The sequence below is a fragment of the Silurus meridionalis genome, chromosome 10 (genome assembly GCF_014805685.1).
Source record: "Silurus meridionalis isolate SWU-2019-XX chromosome 10, ASM1480568v1, whole genome shotgun sequence".
Classification (NCBI taxonomy): Eukaryota; Metazoa; Chordata; class Actinopteri; order Siluriformes; family Siluridae; genus Silurus; species Silurus meridionalis.
Window position 1 is genome coordinate 3,263,061 of NC_060893.1, and position 21,037 is coordinate 3,284,097.

Below are 21,037 nucleotides of genomic sequence, written 5' to 3' on the forward strand. Positions count from 1 at the left end.
TAGGAGATGATTATTATTATTTTAAAGTAAGATATTATGATGATGTTGAAGATGATGATGATGATGATGATGAAGATGATGATGATTGGATATGATAGATAGGATATGATAATGATGATGATGATGATGAAGATGATGATGATGATGATGAAGATGATGATGATTGTAGTATATGAGATGACTATAATTATTTTAAAGTAGGTTATGATGATGATGATGATGATGATGATGATGATGATGATTTTAGTATAGGAGATGATTATTATTATATTGAAGTTGGATATTATGATGATGGTAATGATGAAGAAGAAGAAGATGATGATGATGAAGATGATGATTTTAGTTTAGGAGATGATTATTATTATTTTAAAGTGGGATATTATGATGATGGTGAGGATGAAGATGATGATTGTAGTTTGAGAGATTATTATTATTTTAAAGTAGGATCTTATGATGATGATGCTGCTGATGATGATGATGCTGATGATGATGATGATGATTTTAGTTAAGGAGATGATTATTATTATTTTAAAGTAGGATATTATGATGATGGTGATGATGAAGATGATGATTGTAGTGTAGGAGATGATTATTATTTTAAAGTAGGATATGATGATGATGGTGATAATGAAGATGATGATGATGATGATGATGATGATTGTAGTATAGGAGATGATTATTATTATTATTATTATTTTAAAGTAGGATATTATGATGATGATGATGATGATGATGATGATTGTAGTATAGGAGATCATTGTTATTATTATTATTATTATTATTATTATTATTATTATTATTATTATTATTTTAAAGTAGGATATGATGATGATGGTGATAATGAAGATGATGATGATGAAGATGATGATAAATGTATTGTAGGACACTGATATTATGATATGAATGAAAGCTGCTCTGTTCTTCCCCACAGTGCTGCGTTGACCTGAACAGCAGAGTGCTCCGCCTGCACAGCAGCGGCGACGAGCTGCCCTTTCTGGAGACATCTACCCCAAGGCAATGCCATCACCGTGACAACAACAAAAACCTGTGACCTTTGACCTTACACTTTCTCATTCCCTCAATAAATATAAAGAGTGGGAATGTGGATGAATACATTTCTCCTCCTTCATCACCGCTCCTTCTCTCTTTCTCCGCCTGCTTTTTTTCTCTGCAACCTTTCATATGTTGGTTTGTGTGATTTATAATGAGAAACCATAACTAAATTAAGGTAAACAATTTATTCAAAACTGATGATGGAGGAAAATCAGACATGTTTTACTTTCTAGGGAAACTGTTCACCCCGTAGTTAAACACAAAAGAAAAAAAAGTGAAATATTTTTGTAATAGGAAACAAATAATGTTAAATGTGATTAAATATTTTGAATATAATCCGATTTATTTCCATTTTATGATTTTATAATAAACCGAAAGTGGATTATTAAACCCATTAATCCCGTCTAGACCTTTTATCTTGCTTATCATTTCTTTCTAGAACTAAGCGAAATGATTTACTATTGGAATAAAACTGGAAAGTTTGAAAACATGTCTGGAAATCCTTTAGGTCTATGATCATCTGAATGTTTATTATAATCAGACTCAAGATCTTTTAATGCTAATTTTAATCCAGACCTGAGGCGATTCTCTCAAATTATAGATATTCGACCCTTTCGGGATTGTTCTGGATCGCCACGTTCTTAATGAAGGACGATTCAAACATTCCAGCCTTTTTTTTATATCTTTATATAAGCTGTGTGAGTGTCTTGGGTCCTGTGTTTCTGTCACGGAGACTCTGCTTTCCAATGCTTTGTGTTTAATCCGTTAGATTAGAAATCCTTATAATGACAAATCAAGCCAAGGCTTTCATTTGGAGCTTCGTTTCCCTTTTATCCTCCCCGTAAACGAACCTTTACAGATCTACTGTGCCTATTTCTGACATTCCTCAGATCGTTTAGTTCTTCACCATGTCAGACTGCCACTCGTCCTCGAGAGACTGCTTCATCCTGCTCTCTGTCTGCCTCTGGAGTTGAAATAATACAAGAAAAAATATTTGTATGCTGTAAATGAAGGAAACAGTGTATGAAAGATTATTTTTGGTGTATTTTCTCTGTCTAATAAAAAAAAGAAAAGAAAAAAAAATCAGGATTTCATCTGAATTCTTCTCCTTTTTAAGATAACATCGTACATATACAGTATACGGTTTAATACGTTTACATTTATGGCTTTTGGCAAAAACTCTTATCCAGAGAGACTTCATCTCATTTCCACAACAGGCAGGTGAGGTTAAGGGCCTTTGCTTAAGGGTTGAGCAGATTGGTGGTGCTGGGATTTGAACTCACAGCCTTCCGATCAGAAGTCCATCACTTTAACCACTTCAACAGCTCCCACAGTTTAATACTTTATGAATCTTGTGGTGGCTTTTTCCAAAGATTCACTACATTTCTGTGAAAAGAAAAATGAAAAATCACAGCTCCACACTTTAGCAATGTTTTTTAATCAAAGTCATTATTATTTAAAACTATTGTTGATAAATAAAAATTTTTATTTTTATTTATTGTGTTGTATTTTCACCCTGAGGAAGAGGAAAAATTTTGGTTTGATTTATTTTGTTTTTCATGTCCCAAAAAATTACAAAAAATTCATTTTTTTAATTAAGTATTGCACTTCACTACATTTTATATCATAAACATTACTCAGTTAAAAAAGTAAAAAATATAAAAAATGATGCAAGGGGAAAATTAGAAACTGCTTGCGCCCCAGAAACTGCTGCATTAAGTGATTGATGGGTGGAGAACAAACACGCTAAACTCACTAGAAGAAAAGATGGAGATGGACAAGACCGACGCCGGTGATGCAGCCCCAGCTGAAAGCGAAATGCCATAGAATCAAAAGTTGTTCAATGTTTGCCCTTACTGTCAGAACTGTATATTTTCAAGTTAATAATTCTGAATCTACATTCGTGATTTCTCTCATTATCATAACTGACATTATAACAGGAAAGTTTTTTGCTGCCAAAGTGCATAACGGACATTAGATTCATTTTTTTTATTATTTTTATTTCTTTTTCTTGTAATCGCCCTTTAATTTGTTAAGGTGCTGCTTCAATGAAAAGATTTTAAGATTTATATCCCCTTGTCCACTTGTCCACCCAATGGCCCAACGTTAGTCTTTCCTGAAAAATTATTAAAATTGATCTCAATTTGTTACATGAATCTGAATTTTTCACTTCGAATCTGACTCCAATTTGTAATAAAGATTTAACTTCAATATAGCTAATTAAAGATGATCACCTTAATCGTTGTATTTCTTCTTTAATTTTAATAGATTGTTCAAAGCATTCCATCTTTTCACTTATATATATTTGCATTTATTTTTGCACACAATATATTTGCATTTATTATAAATTTTTTTTTCTTTGCTGCTGTAACAAAGAAATTTCCCCACTATGGGACGAATAAAGGTATATCTTATCTTATCTTATCTTATCTTATCTTATCTTATCTTATCTTATCGCCTTTCAAAAAAAGATCTTCAATTAACAAATCCAATTACTGGATCATGTCACAAAGTAGAAGAACCATTAGTATTCTCTTCTTGTCACCAATCTTCTCTCTCTCTCTCTCTCTCTCTCTCTCTCTCTCTCTCTCTCTCTCTCTCTCTCTCTGTCGAGTTAAACATGCTCCTGCGGTTCATGTGACCACTGTTCCTGCTGGATTAGTTTAGGTAGGACACCACTGAAGGTCTGGAGGTGAAATACATGACTTGACTCTGGATCCTTTTAAACTTCTTCCTCTGGGTTTGGTGCATCTCTTATTAAAAAATGAATATGTGCTGCCAGGTATTCCAGACGCTTTTAAATCTAATGCAATATGGAATAAATTGAATAGAATGAATTAAAAATGAGGATGAAATGTGGTGTTAAGTACGTAGCAGTTTTATCTTCTAATAAGCCAACATGAGCAAATTCTGTGTGGAAAGTTGCAAAGCTTATGTTCGAATTAATCAGTATTTTCCTTGTAAAGTCTAGCGTCTGAAGTGTAATCTCCTCTATCCAGAATCTTTCATGTTTATAGACGTTTTTTTACTAAATAATAAGGACTCTTAAAAAATATCTTTAAAAAAGCTGTGTGAATTTGTGTGAAGGTTCTGATACACAAAGAGAGCTAATATTCGCTGTTAACACTTCAATGTCTCCATGTGAGAAGTCGCTGATGGCTATCACGCACGTACGTTACTGTCTAACATGGACACCACCTCGCCGAACCAAATATTCACAACCAAACCAGGAAAACCTTTCAGTAAAAAAGTGTAATATAAAATCATGCCAAATATACAGTATATTCAATTTGAATCATTTTTATTTGTGTAGCGCTTTTAACAATGAACATTGTCTCAAAGCAGCTTTACACAGATAATGTGGTGATAAAAATGAATAAGATGTTCTTTAAAAGTGTAAGTTTGTCCCTGATGAGTGAGCCAGTGGCGACTGTGGTGAAGGAAAAACTCCCCAAGATGGCATAAGGAAGAAACCTTGAGAGAAACCAGACTCAAGAGGGAAACTATATTCATCTGGGTTGCACCGAATGTCCATTTATTACAGATTAACAATGTTGCGGAGTACAGTGATGATGATCAGAAGCAAACTGTAGTCCTGAATCAGTGTAGCAGACATTGCTTAACATTGCATTGTTGACATTAACTACAGTCAAAATCCATCCTCGGTGATCCTTTTCCTTTTCCTACCTCAGATTTTCATGGAACTGCATTGATGAGAAACCGTCTCCAGCTGCACAGAGTGGCCTCCAATCAAAGACAACACTATCCAGAGGCAGGCCTGGACGAAGTGGGTAGATCCAGCAGGAACAGTGGTCACTTATTAGAACACCCAGACAGTAAAGCATTACAGTAGTCTGATCTAGATGTAACAAAAGCATAAACTAGTTTTTCTGCATCCAGTAACGACATCATATTTTAAATTTTAGCAATATTTCTAAGGTGAAAGAAGGCGAATATTATTCACGTGAGCCTCAAAGGAAAGACTTAGGTCAATAATCACACCAAGGTCTCTGACTGCTGTAAACACTGAAACTGAAACTCCATCCAGAGATGCTACGTAATCGGAAAGTTTGCTTCTAGCTGCATGTGGTCCTAGTAAAAGTACTTCCTTCTTATCCGAGTTGAGCAGAAGAAAGTTTATCAAGCATCCACTGTCTAATGTCCTTTACACACTCCTCAACATTAAGCTGACTTCGAACCCTCTGACCCGCCCTGCTTCCAGGTGATTTATATTTAACCAATTTTTTTAGACCCAAATGTATTTACACTGAGAGGTCAATACATTTGCTTTAATTGGAAAACTGTTTTTTGAAGCGAATACCATGTTTATGTATAATTTCACCCAGAGGCAGCAGATAAAAAGAAAAGCGGTGGGCCTAAGACAGATCCTTGCAGAACACCAAACTTTACCTCAGAGAGTGTGGAGAACTCACCATTTACATCAACAAACTGATAGCGATCAGTTAAATAAGACCTGAGACAAGAGAGAGCTGTTCCCTTTATTCCAACAATGTACTCATGTCTAGCAAGCAGTATAGTGTGATCAGTGGTGTCAAAAGCTGCACTAAGGTCGAGCAAAACAAGTAAAGAGACAAAACCCTGATCAGAGGCCAATAGCAGGTCATTTACCACCTTTAACTGCCAGTTTGAAAGATTTATGTTCATAACCAGCACTAATGGAAGAGTTTATAAATTTTCAGAATGTAGTTTTTTTTATTATTATAGCCTGTTGGACATATTTTCCCACATTGGTTATGTTGTAAGACCATGCATAATCTCTCTTTTCCAACTGTCTAATGCTGTAATTGACTTACACCAGAAGTAGGAACCCAGAATGATGTAATTTTTTACCTTAGTGTGTTACAGGGTTCAGAACAACATGGACCTGCATTCGAATTCCGATTGGAGAGTTTTTCCTAGAAAGAAATTGAGAAATTATATGATATGTTGTCTACTTGAATGCGGCATAACTGTTGAATAAAGAACAGTACATCTGGATGTGGACCCTACAAACCCACAAGACATGTCGCTAACCTCAGGTTTGTTCACGTAATTTACCCATCATGCCTCTGTGTCGAAACAAGTAATTATCTGGATGAGGCATTATTCCAGTCAGCCACAAATCGTGCACACTTTATCACTTTAGCCCTCAGTAAGGCATCATAAAGCTATTTTTTACACATTCATGAGAATCTGCTGCTCCCCCGAATCATTAAAAGTTCTTTTGCAGCGAATGATCATGACAGTAATTAGCAGCTGCTTTCCTGCCTCATATCAAAGAATGTTTTTATCCTGCCAGGGAAAGCTCTGTCTTCCCACAATGCACCAGGGCACCTCTGGTTCTTTGTTCCGATTCACTGCACATGCCACATCCTGTCACAGCTAGATTTATGGTTCTTATTCTACTGCTGCCAAACAAACCTTATGAACTGAATAGTTGTAACATTGCAAATATACAGTAGCTTACAGATATGTATCGGGTCTGTCATGGCCCTTTTTCTGTCTCTATAAAATTTGATATTCTCCTATTTTTCAATCTCAAAATGAATCCAGGGAACAGCTCATTTGTTAGTTGATGGATGTTTATGGTTGGTGGTTGTTCTGGAGCTGTTAAACAAATGAAGAGGGTTGGAAAAAAGACTGTTGGTTTTATTTGAGAGACTTGGGTCTCCTGATCCAAAAAGTGATACCAAATTTAATTCAAAAGTATATATAAATATATATAGATAGTTATAGATTTTCATGCCACGCTTATTAGGGGTGTAACGGTTAACAAAATTCACGGATCGGCACTTTTTCTGTCACGCTTTGGTTCACTTTCGGTACGGTTAGGGAGAAAAAATGCAAAACTGCAAAACTGCTTCTCGTTTTTTATTAACACAGTTTATTATTCAAAAATTTTTATCAGTATTTGAACAGTTTGCATTTTTTCAACAATGTTAAATGAAATGCCTTCTTGGTTAAATTATATAGAAAATAATACTTTAGTATATTTTATAAAAATAAAATAGAATAAATTGAATAAATGCTATACACTTTTATACAATTGTTTTAATTGAGTAATCGATTAAATTGGCACAAATTAAATTGATTGAATAAACTTAAATAATAAAAAATTAAATAGGTTACATTTGGGTAACACAGATGTGTATGTACTAACTGTACGTGTGTGTGTGTGTTTTACATTTAATAAAATTTTCTAAATGTAATGGAGGTATTTTTTAGGGAACTTATTTTGCCTGGTTGCTCTGTTTTTAGTATGTTCGTAGGAGATAAAAAAATGTCTAAAAAGAAGAGGGGTCAGTGTTACGAGGGAGACGCGCCCATTTGCAGCGGAAAACACAAAGGAAGATAGTAATACACAGTAAATTCGAGTTTTGCAAATTTAGTGAACACTAATGCCATCGTAAGTTGTTGCGGTAGTTCGGCTGATTGTGTCACCGAACAGAGAACGGTGTGAACGACTGGCTGAGAAAATGCGAGAGAGTTGCTTGGAGTTTCGTTCCGAACATTGTTGTCTCTGCCTCATTTACATTGTATGCTATTTTGACAGTTTTGTTGATTCTCCGAGTCATTTATTAACTGTGCTTTAAATTGAGAGACATTGATTTCTTTCCACACATCTTTAAGTGCATTTGTTAGTGCGTAAGAACATGTAGATGAACCGGAAGAGAGTTTTGCAAGGAGTGTTTAATTTTTTCCTCTCTCTCTCTCTCTCTCTCTCTCGCTCTCTCTCTGAATATATATGTATATATTTTCTCCATTTCTGTCGAGACCATCGCCTATGATCAGTTTTGCTTTTAGGAGGCACTTGTTTCAGAGACAGGGTCCATGAGTGCTGGGGCTGATCTGCACCATTTTGTTCCAGAAAGTTCCTGAGATTTCCAGGACTACACTGAGCTTTTGCTCAGGTTTTATTTTACTATTACCCGGCCATCCGGATGACATCCCCTCACTGTCCGGCCACAACTGTTAATTTCATTCCCACAAGTCATTACAAGTCATCTCATCAACCTCATCTTTGTTACAGACTGGTACAAACATTCTTTGCACACACTCATTTATATGATGCAGAGTTTGTTTGAGACATCCTGTGCTGGTGAATTTGTGTGTTTTGATGTTTAATTTAATTCTGGGAAACTTGTGTATGGAGAAGTTAAATAGAAGTGATGAACAGTATATTCAAAGCTAAAGGAAAACTAAGGAGAATTTCTTTCACTTTTAAGTCTTCCAAGGACACGCAGTAATTTTTTCCTGCAAGGCAAGACTTATAGTCTTGTTACATTTGGTGTCACAAACAGGATCTAATCGGACAGTGCATTTACTTTTTGTACGTGTCACCAGTCCCAGGCCAAGCTGAAGAATGGCAGAGCTTGAAGAACTAAGAAGGAGATAGCGGAGATGAGACAGTTTGCAGAACAGGCCAGGGCCAAACAAGGGGAAGCTTTGTCACTTGCAAGAACTGTTATTGAACATCAAGCCGCAGCTCAATCAACCCCAGCTGCCATTAATATCCCCAGGGATAGAAAACTTCCGAAACACAGTGGCCGTTCAACTAAAGTTAGGCATTGAAGAATGAGTTGCATCAATGAAATCAGTCTTTCAAGTAATAAGTGTACCCGTGTAGAGTTTTCAAGCAGCACCTTAAAGAAGAAGCTAAATTTGGGTGACAGTAAAAAGTCTGCTGATGATATTTTCAAGATCCTTCCAGAGACATATAGAGACAAAGTGCCAATTTGAACCAGACTGAAGGATTTCTATGAATGTAAGCAAATGCAGGGATAGACAATAAGCTCATCCGCATACAATCTACAGGAGAGACTCAGCAGAGTTTAGGGCAGGAAGCCAAACAGCGTTCCAGATGCCGAACGTATGTAAAAGAAGCAAATTGTCCTGGGCCTTCAGGATGATTTTTTTGAGGCTTGAAATGGCAAGTTAAGAAGGATGCAAGTTTGACTTTTGTTCAGGTAATGCAAGCTGTGATCACGTGGTCTGAAAAAGAAGAGACACAAGCAGCAAACAACCAAAAACCCAGCACCTGTGTCAGAGTTGTTATTGCAGGCATGAAGCCATACAGGAGATTGTGGCCTGTCAAGAACTTTACAAGTTAGCACATAGTAGCAGCAGAGTTGGACTTTAACAGAGCAGTCCAAGAAGGCAGCCCCTGTAAGATAGCAATGACTGTTGGTGGCCATCGTGTCGATTTTTCCCACGCCTCCTGGTATTCAAGGACACCCAAGACTTTAGCTCAGGGCCAGATTATTTTAACAGCTCCCTAGCCCCTGAAACTATTCTTGCCACCCTGCCTGCTCTAGATTCTGTTCCTGTTCCTACTCCTGCTCCTGTTCCAGTTCCTGACCCCTGGTATGCTCTGCCTCCCTAGTTACCCAGTTTGGACCCTGGACTGTTTTTGTTATGTGTTTTGCTCTGCCCTGTATTGCTCAGTTTGCTGGCTTTTTAATTTTTTGTACTGTGTTTTTGGTTTTGTTTTTGTCTTCCCTGCATCACCCTGTTTGCCTGTGTTTTCGACCCTGGACTTTTTTTGGACTGAGTTTTTGCCTTGTCCCTTTGCTTTGCTTGCGATTTTATTAAAGTCTGTTTTCACCTAACTTCTGTCACACTGTAGAAAGCACTTCGGAGAACAAGATCCTAATCTCTCTTCTGCTCCTTGGATTATGCTCATTGTAGCTAATAGGACATTCCTGTCCTGTGATGTTTGCAAGTTGATGCGGAGTGCATGTGGAAGATTCTCCAGTGGAAGTGCATTTTTGTGTTAACAGACACCAGCCCAGAAGCAGGAGAGATGAGAGGACTTCTGGGAATCATTGGAATGAATATTATCAGTGAATTTAAGTCATTACTTGCCACAGGAGAGGGCAGAAAGACAGACAATAAGTATGGACCACCAAAGATAAGAAGGGTTTTAGAAAGTGTCCAGAAAACTGATAGCATGATCGGGTTCATCAAAGTTGGTGGAAAGCAGACAATCACTCTCTCCCCAATAAGTTAAAGTTGTTTGGGGGCCATTGCAGGGTGCCACCTAACGGCACTTCATGTTAGACGAGTAGCACACATGCCAACTTTGTTGGCAAAGTATAGCGAGATTTTTTTTCCAAAAGTAACAGTGACTATGGGTACACACAGATAGTGACGCATGACATTCACACTGGTGATACTCCACCAATAAATCAGAGGTACCATCGGCTGGAGAATTAAAAAAGCATGTACAGTACCTTGTTGCTACTGTTGGCCGAAGGAGGAGAAGGAGAGGAGGAAGACGTCTACAGAGGCGACAGGGAAAGGAGATGTGTAGGAGAGTAGAGGTTAAGGTTGGTACTTTAAATGTTGGCACTATGACTGGTAAAGGGAGAGAGGTAGCTGATATGATGGAGAGGAGAAAGGTAGATATGTTGTGTGTTCAGGAGACCAAGTGGAAAGGGAGTAAGGCCAGGAACATTGGAGGTGGGTTTAAACTGTTCTATTATGGTGTGGATGGAAAGAGAAATGGTGTAGGGGTGATTCTGAAGGAAGAGTACAGTAAGAGTGAAGTGAAGGTGAAGAGAGTTTCTGATAGGGTGATGAACGTGAAGCTGGAAGTTGAAGGGATGATGATAAATGTCATCAGTGCCTATGCTCCACAAGTCGGCTGTGATATGAGGAGAAGGAAAGATTCTGGAGAGAATTAGATGAAGTGGTAGATGGTGTACCTAGAAATGAATGATTGGTGATTGGTGCAGACTTTAATGGGTATGTAGGTGAAGGGAACAGGTGATGAGGAGGTTATGGGTAGGTATGGCCTAAAGGAGAGGAATATGGAAGGGCAGATGGTGGTAGATTTTGCTAAAAGGATGAAAATTGCAGTGGTGAATACTTATTTTAAGAAGAAGGAGGATCATAGGGTGATCTATAAGAGTGGAGGAAGGTGCACAGAGGTGGATTATGTTCTATGTAGGAGATATAACCTGAAGGAGATTGGCGACTGTAAGGTGTTGGCAGGGGACAGTGTATATAGACAGCATCAGATGGTGGTCTGTAGGATGGTTTTGGAGGTGAAGAAGAAGAGGAGGAGAGTAAGGACTGAAAGAAGAATAAGATGGTGGAAACTGAAGGAGGAAGAGTGTAGTGTGAGGTTCAGGGACGAGGTCAGACAGGGGCTCGGTGGTGGTGAAGAAGTGCTGGATGATTGGGAAACTACTGCAGGAGTGATGAGGGAGGCAGCTAGAAAAGTACTTGGTGTGACATCTGGAAATAGAAAGGAAGACAATGAGACGTGGTGGTGGAATATGGAAGTGCAGGAGAGCATAAGGAGAAAGAGGTTAACAAAACAGAAGTGGGATTGACAGGGTGATGAGAAAAGTAGGCAGGAGTACAAGGAGATGCAGTAGCAGGTGAAGAGGGATGTGGCGAAAGCCAAGGAAAAGGCATACGAGGAGCTGTATGAGAAGTTGGACACTAACGAAGAAGAAAAGGATTTGTACCGATCGGCCAGGGAGAGGGACCGAGCTGGTAAGGATGTTTTGCAAGTAAGAGCAATACAGGATGGAGATGGAAATGTGTTGACTAGTAAGGAGAGTGTGTTGATGAACGAGGAACATGAGAGAGAGAAGGTTAAATCATGTGGAGATGGTGAAGCAGGAAGTGGATAGGATTAGTAAGGGGGAAGTGAGAGCAGCGATTAAGAGGATGAAAATTGGAAAGTCGGTTGGACCAGATGACATACCGGTAGAAGCATGGAGATGTTTAGGAGAGATGGCAGTGGAGTTTTTAACCAGATTGTTTAACAAGATTCTGGAAGGTGAGAGGATGCCTGAGGAATGGAGAAGGAGTGTGCTGGTACCGATCTTTAAGCATAAGGGAGATGTGCAGACCTGCAGTAACTACAGAGGAATTAAGTTGATCAGTCACACCATGAAGTTATGGGAAAGAGTAGTGGAAGCCAGGCTGAGAGAAGAGGTGACCATCTGTGAGCAACAGTATGGTTTCATGCTGAGGAAGAGCACCACAGATGCCTTTTTTGCTTTGAGAATGTTGATGGAGAATTAAAGAGAAGGACAGAAGGAATTGCATTGTGTATTTGTGGATTTGGAGAAAGCGTACGACAAAGTGCCAAGAGAGGAGTTGTGGTATTGTATGAGGAAGTCAGGTGTGTCAGAGAAGTATGTGAGGGTGGTGCAGGACATGTATGAGGACAGTGTGACGGCAGTGAAGTGTGCAGTAGGAATGACAAACTGGTTCAAGGTGAAGGTTGGACTGCATCAAGGATCGGCCCTGAGCCCTTTCCTGTTTGCAGTGGTGATGGACAGGTTGACGGACGAGGTCAGACAGGAGTCTCACTGGACTATGATGTTTGAGGATGATATTGTGATTTGTGGTGAGAGTAGTGAGCAGGTTGAGAAGAGCCTGGAGAGGTGGAGGTATGCGCTGAAGAGAAGGGGAATGAAAGTCAGTAGGAGTAAGACAGAGAACATGTGCGTAAATGAGAGGGAGGGCAGTGGAGTGGTGTGGTTACAGGGAGAAGAGGTGGAGAAGGGTGGTGGAGTTCAGGTACCTGGGGTCAACAGTGCAAAGTAATGGAGAGTGTGTTAGGGAAGTAAAGAAAAGAGTGCAGGCAGGGTGGAGTGGGTGGAGAAGAGTGATAGGAGTGATTTGTGATAGAAGTGTTTCTGCAAGAATGAAAGGAAAAGTTTATAGGACTGTGATAAGACCTGCAATGTTGTATGGATTAGATACAGTGGCAGGAGGCGGAGCTGGAGGTAACAGAGCTGAAGATGTTAAGGTTTTCGTTGGGTTATAATATTTGAGTTATATTGGTAGAAGGATGCTGAGGATGAAGCCACCAGGAAGGAGGAAAAGAGGAAGACCAAGGAGGATGTGGTAAGGGAAGACATGCAGGTAGTTGGTGTAAAAGAGGCAGATGTGGAGGACAGGGTGGTATGGAGACGGATGATCTGCTGTAGCGACCCCTAATGGGAGCAGCCAAAAGAAGAAGAAGAAGATGTACAGTACCTTGTGTCACAAGGCATCCTTAAAAAGAGTATGAGCCCTTGGGCGTCCCCAGCTGTGATAGTTGTGAAGAAAAATGGCAGTGTGAGCATCTGTTGTGATTACAAAAGGTTGAATCAAGTCACATGTAAAGATTTGCTTCCTAGAGTGAAAGAATCTCTGGATGTGCTGGGGAATGCTCAGTTGGCCTCAGAATCATTTGACAAGTTAAAATTATGTCTGATGTCACCACCTGTCCTCGCTTACCCTAACTTTGGCCTTCCATTTATACTCACAACAGATGGGAGCCACATGGGCCTCAGAGCTGTATTGAGTCAAAAGCTAGGAGAAGTTGAGCGTTATTGCATTTGCAGGCATGGGCCTGAGAGGGTCAGAGAGAAATGACATGTACTACAGTGCATTCAAATTGGAACTGTTGGCACTAAAATAGGCCGCAACAGAAAAATTCACAAAATACCTAATGTTCTCCAAATTCACTGTAATCACTGACCACAACCCACTGGTTTATCTGGAAACTGCTAATTTCAGAGCAAGTTGAGCAACGCTGGGTAGCTTAGTTAGCAGAGCTTAATTTTGCCATTCTGTATAAGTCTGGACCACTGAACACCAATGCTGATGCCCTCTCTACTTTGACATTGAACTACAGAACAGTGTAAAAGATGTTCTCTTGCAAAAGATGTCATTCCAAAAATCCGAGCCCTAATGACATGCAGCAATTTCACAGCTCTACTAAAAGTTCTGGCCATGGACTACACCCAGCTGGAAATGTCCTCCTGGGGGTATGACAACTTACTTGTTCTGATTGACGTGCACTCAGTTTACAGTTGCTGTCCCAACCAAGAACCAAACAGCGAATACCACTGCAAAGGCCCTTATCAAACGTCGATTCGTCTACAATGGGTATTCAGCTTGTCTGCATTCAGATCAGGGTAGATGTTTGAAGGCACAAGTGATCAACTCTGTAAAGTGTCTGGTATCGGGAAGAGCCGCACAAATCTCCACCATTCTCAAGGAAACTCTTAATGTGAGAGGTTTAACAACACATTGCATGATATGCTGAGAACATTGACAACTGAGAAGAAGAAGGATTGGAAAAATCACTTGCCAGAGCTTGTAATGGCATACAACAAACACATTCACTATTCTCCTTTTTACTAAATGTTTGGGAGGGATTTGTGCCTTCCCTTAGAGGGCCCCTAAGGACGGAAAGGATTTGGAGGAGTGTAATGCAGAGAACTAGGGTGATTGGGTGAAGAGTCGCCAAAGCCGACTGAAGACCTCCGTAGAATTTGCGAACACAGTTGCACAGAAAGCCTCTAAAAGATGGAAAACAGTGTGTGACCACAAGTCCTATGAGGCGCTTTATAGGCCTGGTGACTGTGTGTTGTTGTGAAATCACAAAAATAGGGGCAGAAACTAAATCCAGGACAAGTGGGAGCACACACCCTACATTATAGTTTAGCAGAATTATCAGCATAGCTGTATGCACTGTCAAGCCTGAAATGAGGGGTCCTTCTAGGGGAGACCAACTTCATCAATGCACATTTCCCTGATTGCCATTTACTACACATAAAACCAGATACAGACCTGTAAACAGTGTTGGGAAAAGTTACTTTTAAAAGTAATGCATTACAATATTAAGTTACTTCCCAAAAAAGTAACTAATTACGTTACTTGGTTACTTTTTATGGTAAGTAATGCGTTATATTACTTTTGTGTTACTTTTGCGTTACTTGTATCTCTTTACAGTTACATTATCATTTGCGGCATTTAGCAGACGCCCTTATCCAGAGCGACGTACAAAAGTGCTTTAAATCTCTAGTAATGAATAAATCTGCGCTGGTACACAAGATTAAAAACTTAATATAAATATAACTCGAATTCTACAAACTTGGAAAGTGCTAATTTAGATATTTCAGGAAGAGGTAGGTCTTCAGTCGTCGTTAGAATATAATCAGGGACTCTGCTGTGCGGACATCTAGGGGAAGTTCATTTCACCACCTCGGTGCCAAAAGAGAGAAGAGCCTTGAAGTGTACTTACATCTCATTCTGAGAGAAAGTGGTACCAGTCGAGCAGTGCTGGAGGATCTCAGACAGCATGGTGCAGTGCAAGATGTGATGAGGTCACTGAGGTAAGATGGTGCTGGTCCATTTTTGGCCTTGTAGGCAAGCATTATTGTTTTGAATCTGATACGTGCAGCCAGTGAAGGGAGCGCAGCAGTGGGGTGGTGTGGGAAAACTTGGGCTGATTGAACACAAGTCGGGCAGCTGCGTCTCTTTCACGCCTTACAAGTGTAACAGGTGTATTAGGGCAAAAGACATGTCTTAAACATTTAAAATGCTTAATAACTTCTTAGAGAACAATAAGATGATCGACTAAATTTTTACCACAAGGCTGAACACTTTCCAGTCGCACTTCTGTAAACTGCTTTTCAATCTGCCTTCTCCATCAGAAATGTAACTATCGTTCGTGTATATAAGGTTAAGGGTGTGTGCTGCACACCGGTGATGTGGAGGGAGAACATACCTTATGCTGTCATCTCATAAAACTTTGTGCAATTTCCGTAAATATGACCTCATCCTTGTCTACATCATTCTCTGCTTCATCATCAGCTTGAAACATTCTGAACGCTTTTACAAAGTTCGCGCTATTATCAGGGACCGTGGCAGTTTATCTTCCCACAAAGAGCAAATGAGCTGTGAATTTGCTCTCTATCTCCACTGTGATGGCATCGTACATGTGTCTCCCACGGAAAACTTTTATTCTGAGCAGTCCATAGATCTGCAGATGTCGGCAAAAGTTTTCTATATTTCTGTCTCCATTTCCAGTGGTGCTGTGCTTTGCATGCAGATGTTTTTTTGGGGTTTTTTTTTTAAGTGGTATTTTTTGCAGTTGACAAGAGCTTTTCACCAACACATAATCTACACTTAACCATTATTCCTTTCTCCTTTTCCTCGACTATTTCAAAATAATGAAAATACTTCCATCACAGTAATGTAATTCTCTGGTTTGCCATCTCCGCTTCTGACCAGCTTCTGTTCCCTTGGCTCGCACGTATGAGTGCGCGATTCTACGTGACTACGTTCATTTTAATTCAGTATTATTTTTTTTTTATGCAAAATAATTTAACTGAAAAGTAACTCGCATTACTTTTTTTAAAAAGTAACTCAGATATTAATGTGTAAATTTATGAAGTAACGCGCTACTTTACTTGTTACTCCAGAGAAGTAATATTATTACGTAACGCACGTTACTTGTAACGCGTTACCCCCAACACTGCCTGTAAACCAGTCAGATTCTGAAACAGAATTCCCATATATTGTGTGTTTTTCTGCCATCGCAACTAGACAGAACAGAGGTAAAGAGGTGACACAGGTGGAAAAAAGTGATATAGAACGAAGACAGAGTGCAGTGCAAGAACAGGGGGAAGTAGCACAAGATATAATTCCAGAAAGGGAATTGGAAATACAAGAATTTTCAGTTGATGCTGATATTTTTTACGTTGAATGTGAAAGTGTTCCAAAGCTCAGACACTCTCAAAGACAAAACCGTGGAAAATTACTTGTGTGGTATATAGTTGTTTATTTTATGAAATAAGGTCATAGAAGAAAAATGAATTAACATTTTTGTCGAGACCGTTCATCGATCAGTTTGCTTTTGGGAGGCACTTGTCTCAGAGGCAGGATCAGTGTGTGCTGGGGCTGAGCTGAGCTATTTTTTTCCAGAAACTTCCTTTCTGGGACTGCGCTAAGCTTTTGCTTGTGCTTTTTTTACTATTACCCTGCCATCCGGACGACAGAAAAACACATTCATGTCATCAACTGAGCAGGAGATCGTTGACTGAGAAGTGTTTTTTCAGCTTTTAGACATTGTGATCTCCTTTATCAATTTCTGGCCTGAGAATACAAGATTCTATCTCCACTTCTGAAAGCATCCTCGCTAATTAATTGTACATCAGATCAATTAATAATTATTTACAACATTGAACCAAATTACATAATTCCAAGCTCTGTCTTATCATTTCTATGGTAAGTGCATATAAAAAAAAATTCCTAACCACCTTCTGATATGCTCAACCAGGAAACCAGGTTCCATTTCAGGAACTCGAGCTGCGTTGCAATGCTTTGGAAATGCTTCCACGTTGTCCACGCTCTGAATCACGTGTGTAATCTGTCCAATGAAAGGTGACTGGTGGGGTGACGTCATGACCAGGAAGCTATAAAAAGCACATGGAGTGAAGCCGGCACCAGCTCATATTTACACTTACATTTATGCCATTTGGTAGATGCCCTTATTCAGAGTGACTTAAATTTCTCTCATTCATTTATCTGAGCATATATAAAGTTAAGGGCCTTGCTCAGGGGCCCAGTAGTGACAGCTTGGTGTGGCTTGGATTTAAAGTTATGATCTTTGGATCCAAAGTCTTAACTACCAAGCTTGCACCTGCATGTGTCATGGACCTAAACAAAAGCACAAAACGTTCCAAAGTCAGTGAAAAAGTCAATATTACCTGCTGCTTTTTTCATTAATTGTGTGTTGCACTTGAAGATATTTTCATTGATGGACTTTGGGGTGTTTTGGGTCATTAATCATGACCAGGGGTCATTAGCACAGATCACAGCTCTTAAACAAGAGCCATGTTCCTCAGAGGACCAAAAATGACCCTCATGACCCTAAAATGTTCATCATTATTCGTCTGATGCACTTGAAGATATCTTCAGTGATAGACTTTAGTGCATTTTGGGTCATTAATTATTACCAATGTTACCATTACCAATGTAACATTACTGTGTGCAAGAACCTTTCATGGAGCACAGATCACCCCATTTAATCCAGATCCATGTTACTCAGAGGAGCTAAAATGAGCCTGCTACAGTAGGGTCTTTGAGGGCTCCTCGGTCAGTTCTTTATACTCTATGTTATCTTTGTAATCTTTCAAGGGAATGGTCAGTTCCAGCAGGACCACATGCTAGGAACATCAGAGAAATATCTTGTAAAAAGTGTTTTAACTATGATGAACTTTTAAATGTGTTGTGCAGACCACCTGATCTTTTTTTCTGCCATGGCAGCTTCTTCTGACAAAAATGATGGCCTCACAGAGAAGACTTGACACAATGGACATGTTCTGTCCTCACACCGTGGACATGCTGCTGGTTCTGTCTTACCACAGTGGAAGCAGTTTGATTAGCTTCGGATGTAGGACGTAGGGGTTTGACCGCCTCAGAAATGCACATTATCTACAAGAACAAAAAAAAAGGTGGGCAAGCTGAATGCATATTCAAGGCACTGTACAAACAGCATGTTAAATGGCAGTGGAAAAATCCCAGCGTGAAAATGACAGTAGAGAGACAGCGGGTCTTCTTCCTGTCCATAATGAGCTCTGTGATAAAGAGAGGGATCTGAGCTTTCAGTGAGACACAGTGGTAGAGCTACTGCTGTGTTTTATTTAATGCTCTAACAAGCAATCTACTAATGTTGGCATGCTTCAGAATATAGTTCATTCAAAGCTCGTTGCGATAATGACAAATTAAATCAGCTATAAAAGGAGCCACTTGGGCATGTGAGAGCAGATGATGAGCTCTGAGAGCAGAAGGAACCAAAGAATAAGGGCGAAAAAAACTTGAAATAAAAAAAAAAGAGATATAACGTGCACATAAATATTCAGAACCTTTACTAAGTACTTAGTTGTAGAACCTCTGGCAGCCTCAAGTGTTTTTTGTTGATGATGCTATAAGCTTTTCACACCTGCATTGGATGCCATTTTACCCCAGTCTCTTTCTTTCTGTTGAATCATGAACACCGACCTTATAGGCAAGTGGGGCCTACAGGTTATTTTACAGGTTCCTACAGGAGGTTCTTTTATAAGCTCCTGGAAGAGTCTTCTTGTGCTTTTGGAGAAATTTTTAATTGTCACTGAAATAAGGATGGGTTGCCTACTTTTGAGTCTGGTCATGCTTAAGGTTTCTTCCTTATACCTTCTAATGGAGTTTTTCCTTGCCACTGTCACCCCGGGCTGCACATTGTGAATAAATGTATAAAACGTTTTTATTCAATAATTCTAACATACTGTAAAGCTGCGCTGAGACAATGTCCATTGCTGTAAAAATAAACGTATTGAATTTAATTAAATGTAATTGTGTTGGTAGGTCAGTGGTTATCCATGGTTATTATTTTTGGTTATTATTCATAGTGAAAGAGGCAGATGTAGAGGAGAGAAGAGTATGGAGAACGATGATCCGCTGAGGTGACCCCTGATGGGAGCAGCCGAAAGAAGAAGAAGAGGATTTATGCTTATTATTCATGGTTATTATTTATGATTATTATTCATGAATATTATTTGTGGTTATTATTTATGGTTATTGTTCATGGTTTTTATTTCAAGTTATTATTTATGGTTATTATCTATGGTTATTATTCATGGATAGTATTTATAGTTATTATTTATAGTTATTACTTATGGTTATAACTTAGGGTAATTATTATTGGTTATAATTCATGATTATTATTTATAGTTATTATTTATGGTTATTATCTATGGTTATTATTCATGGTTATTATTAATGGTTATTATTCAAGGTTCCCTGGTGGTCTAGTGGTTAGCATGCGGCACTGCTGCGGCCCGGGTTCGATCCCTGGTCAGGGAACCAACCCCAGCCATTAGGGTTGCACAAGCCTTAGCGCTGGTCCCAAGCCCGGATAAATGGGGAGGGTTGCGTTAGGAAGGGCATCCAGCGTAAAAACGTGTGCCAAATCAAACATGCGGTTCATGAATACGGATGATCTGCTGTGGCGACCCCTAATGGGAGAAACCAAAAGAAAGCTTATTAATGAATTCATTATTCATACCTATTGAGAGCAAACAAATATTTTTTTTTTGCTTTTACCAGAAAACACTCCAAAAGCCTGCTGATCTCCTGAACACTTCAGTCCAGACTTGTTCTTTTGCATCATATTATTGTGATTTAAGACTTTTTTATTGGTGAGTATCAGAGGTGAAAGTAACAAAGTACAAATACTTAGTTTCCGTACTTAAGTAGATTTTTCTGGTATCAGTACTTTACTTTGCTATTTCTTTTTCAAACTCATTAATCTTTTACTTCTTACATTTTCAAAATAAATTAAATAATAATTTAATAATATTTAATAAATAAAATAAAAATTAAATAAATAAACTACATTTGGAAAAAAATGTAAGCAGTAAAATAAAATCCGCCATGGGGCACACATTTAACTCCTTGTCACCTGAATTTATTTACAATTATATAAAAAATATATATTATTTGTGTTTTTGCTGTCAAGCAGATAATTTTTCAAGTCTAAGGTATGAAGATTATTTTATTGTTGCTGGTATTGATCAGTTACTCCAAGTCCAGATCCCCCAAATCCTCCAGATTTTTTCGAAATCCCTTTCAACATCAGATGAAGGCTGCCTCCTCTTCTTCCTTGACATATCCTTGTCTTGCATGCAGTGTGCCTGTGCAATTGATGTTCTAAAACATTATGACCGATTGAAGTTGAGTTTAATGTTGAGTTAACTCGTGACAATCATGTCATTAATCGTGATTAAATATTTCGATCTTCCGACAGCCCTAATATTATTCTGACGTGCCGTCCAGTTACCAGCGTGACACTAAAACAGGTTGTAATAATGGCTACTTTTCAGAGCCCAAACTTCTTTAATTTAACTTGAGTAAAAGTATATAGTCAGTACTTCAACTATGACAGTATTTTAAAAACATGAGTATCTGTACTTCTACTTAAGTGAAGGATGTGTGTACCAGATAAACTCTTTCACCACTTCCTGTTACTGTTATGGGTTTCGTTCAAGCAGTTCATACAAAAATGGGGTCCATCATATGTACTTCATTACCTGAACAATGCAGTGTGTGCGTTATATACTTGCATCTGATTATATACTTGTCTCTGATGTAAAGCTTCTAAATACAGTCACTTGTGCTCCCAATGATTACAGTGATGATT

The 21,037-nt window shown here is 38.8% G+C and overlaps 1 protein-coding gene and 1 long non-coding RNA gene across 2 annotated transcripts in view; one reads left to right on the plus strand and one right to left on the minus strand.

The window, feature by feature from the left end:
• nrip2 (nuclear receptor interacting protein 2) overlaps positions 1-2,136 on the plus strand; it is a 34,576-nt gene extending 32,440 nt beyond the window's left edge. The window contains exon 6 of the mRNA XM_046859563.1: positions 932-2,136. Coding sequence (XP_046715519.1) covers positions 932-1,051 — 120 coding nt within the window. The 3' untranslated portion in view covers positions 1,052-2,136. The remainder of the gene's footprint in view (positions 1-931) is intronic.
• Positions 1,876-19,266, minus strand: LOC124392480. The gene is made up of 4 exons (XR_006927163.1): positions 17,118-19,266; positions 5,905-5,969; positions 2,337-2,439; positions 1,876-2,017 (listed from the first exon to the last, which is right to left on the minus strand). It is a non-coding gene; the product is annotated as an uncharacterized LOC124392480 (long non-coding RNA).
• Positions 19,267-21,037: the final 1,771 nt, after the last annotated feature.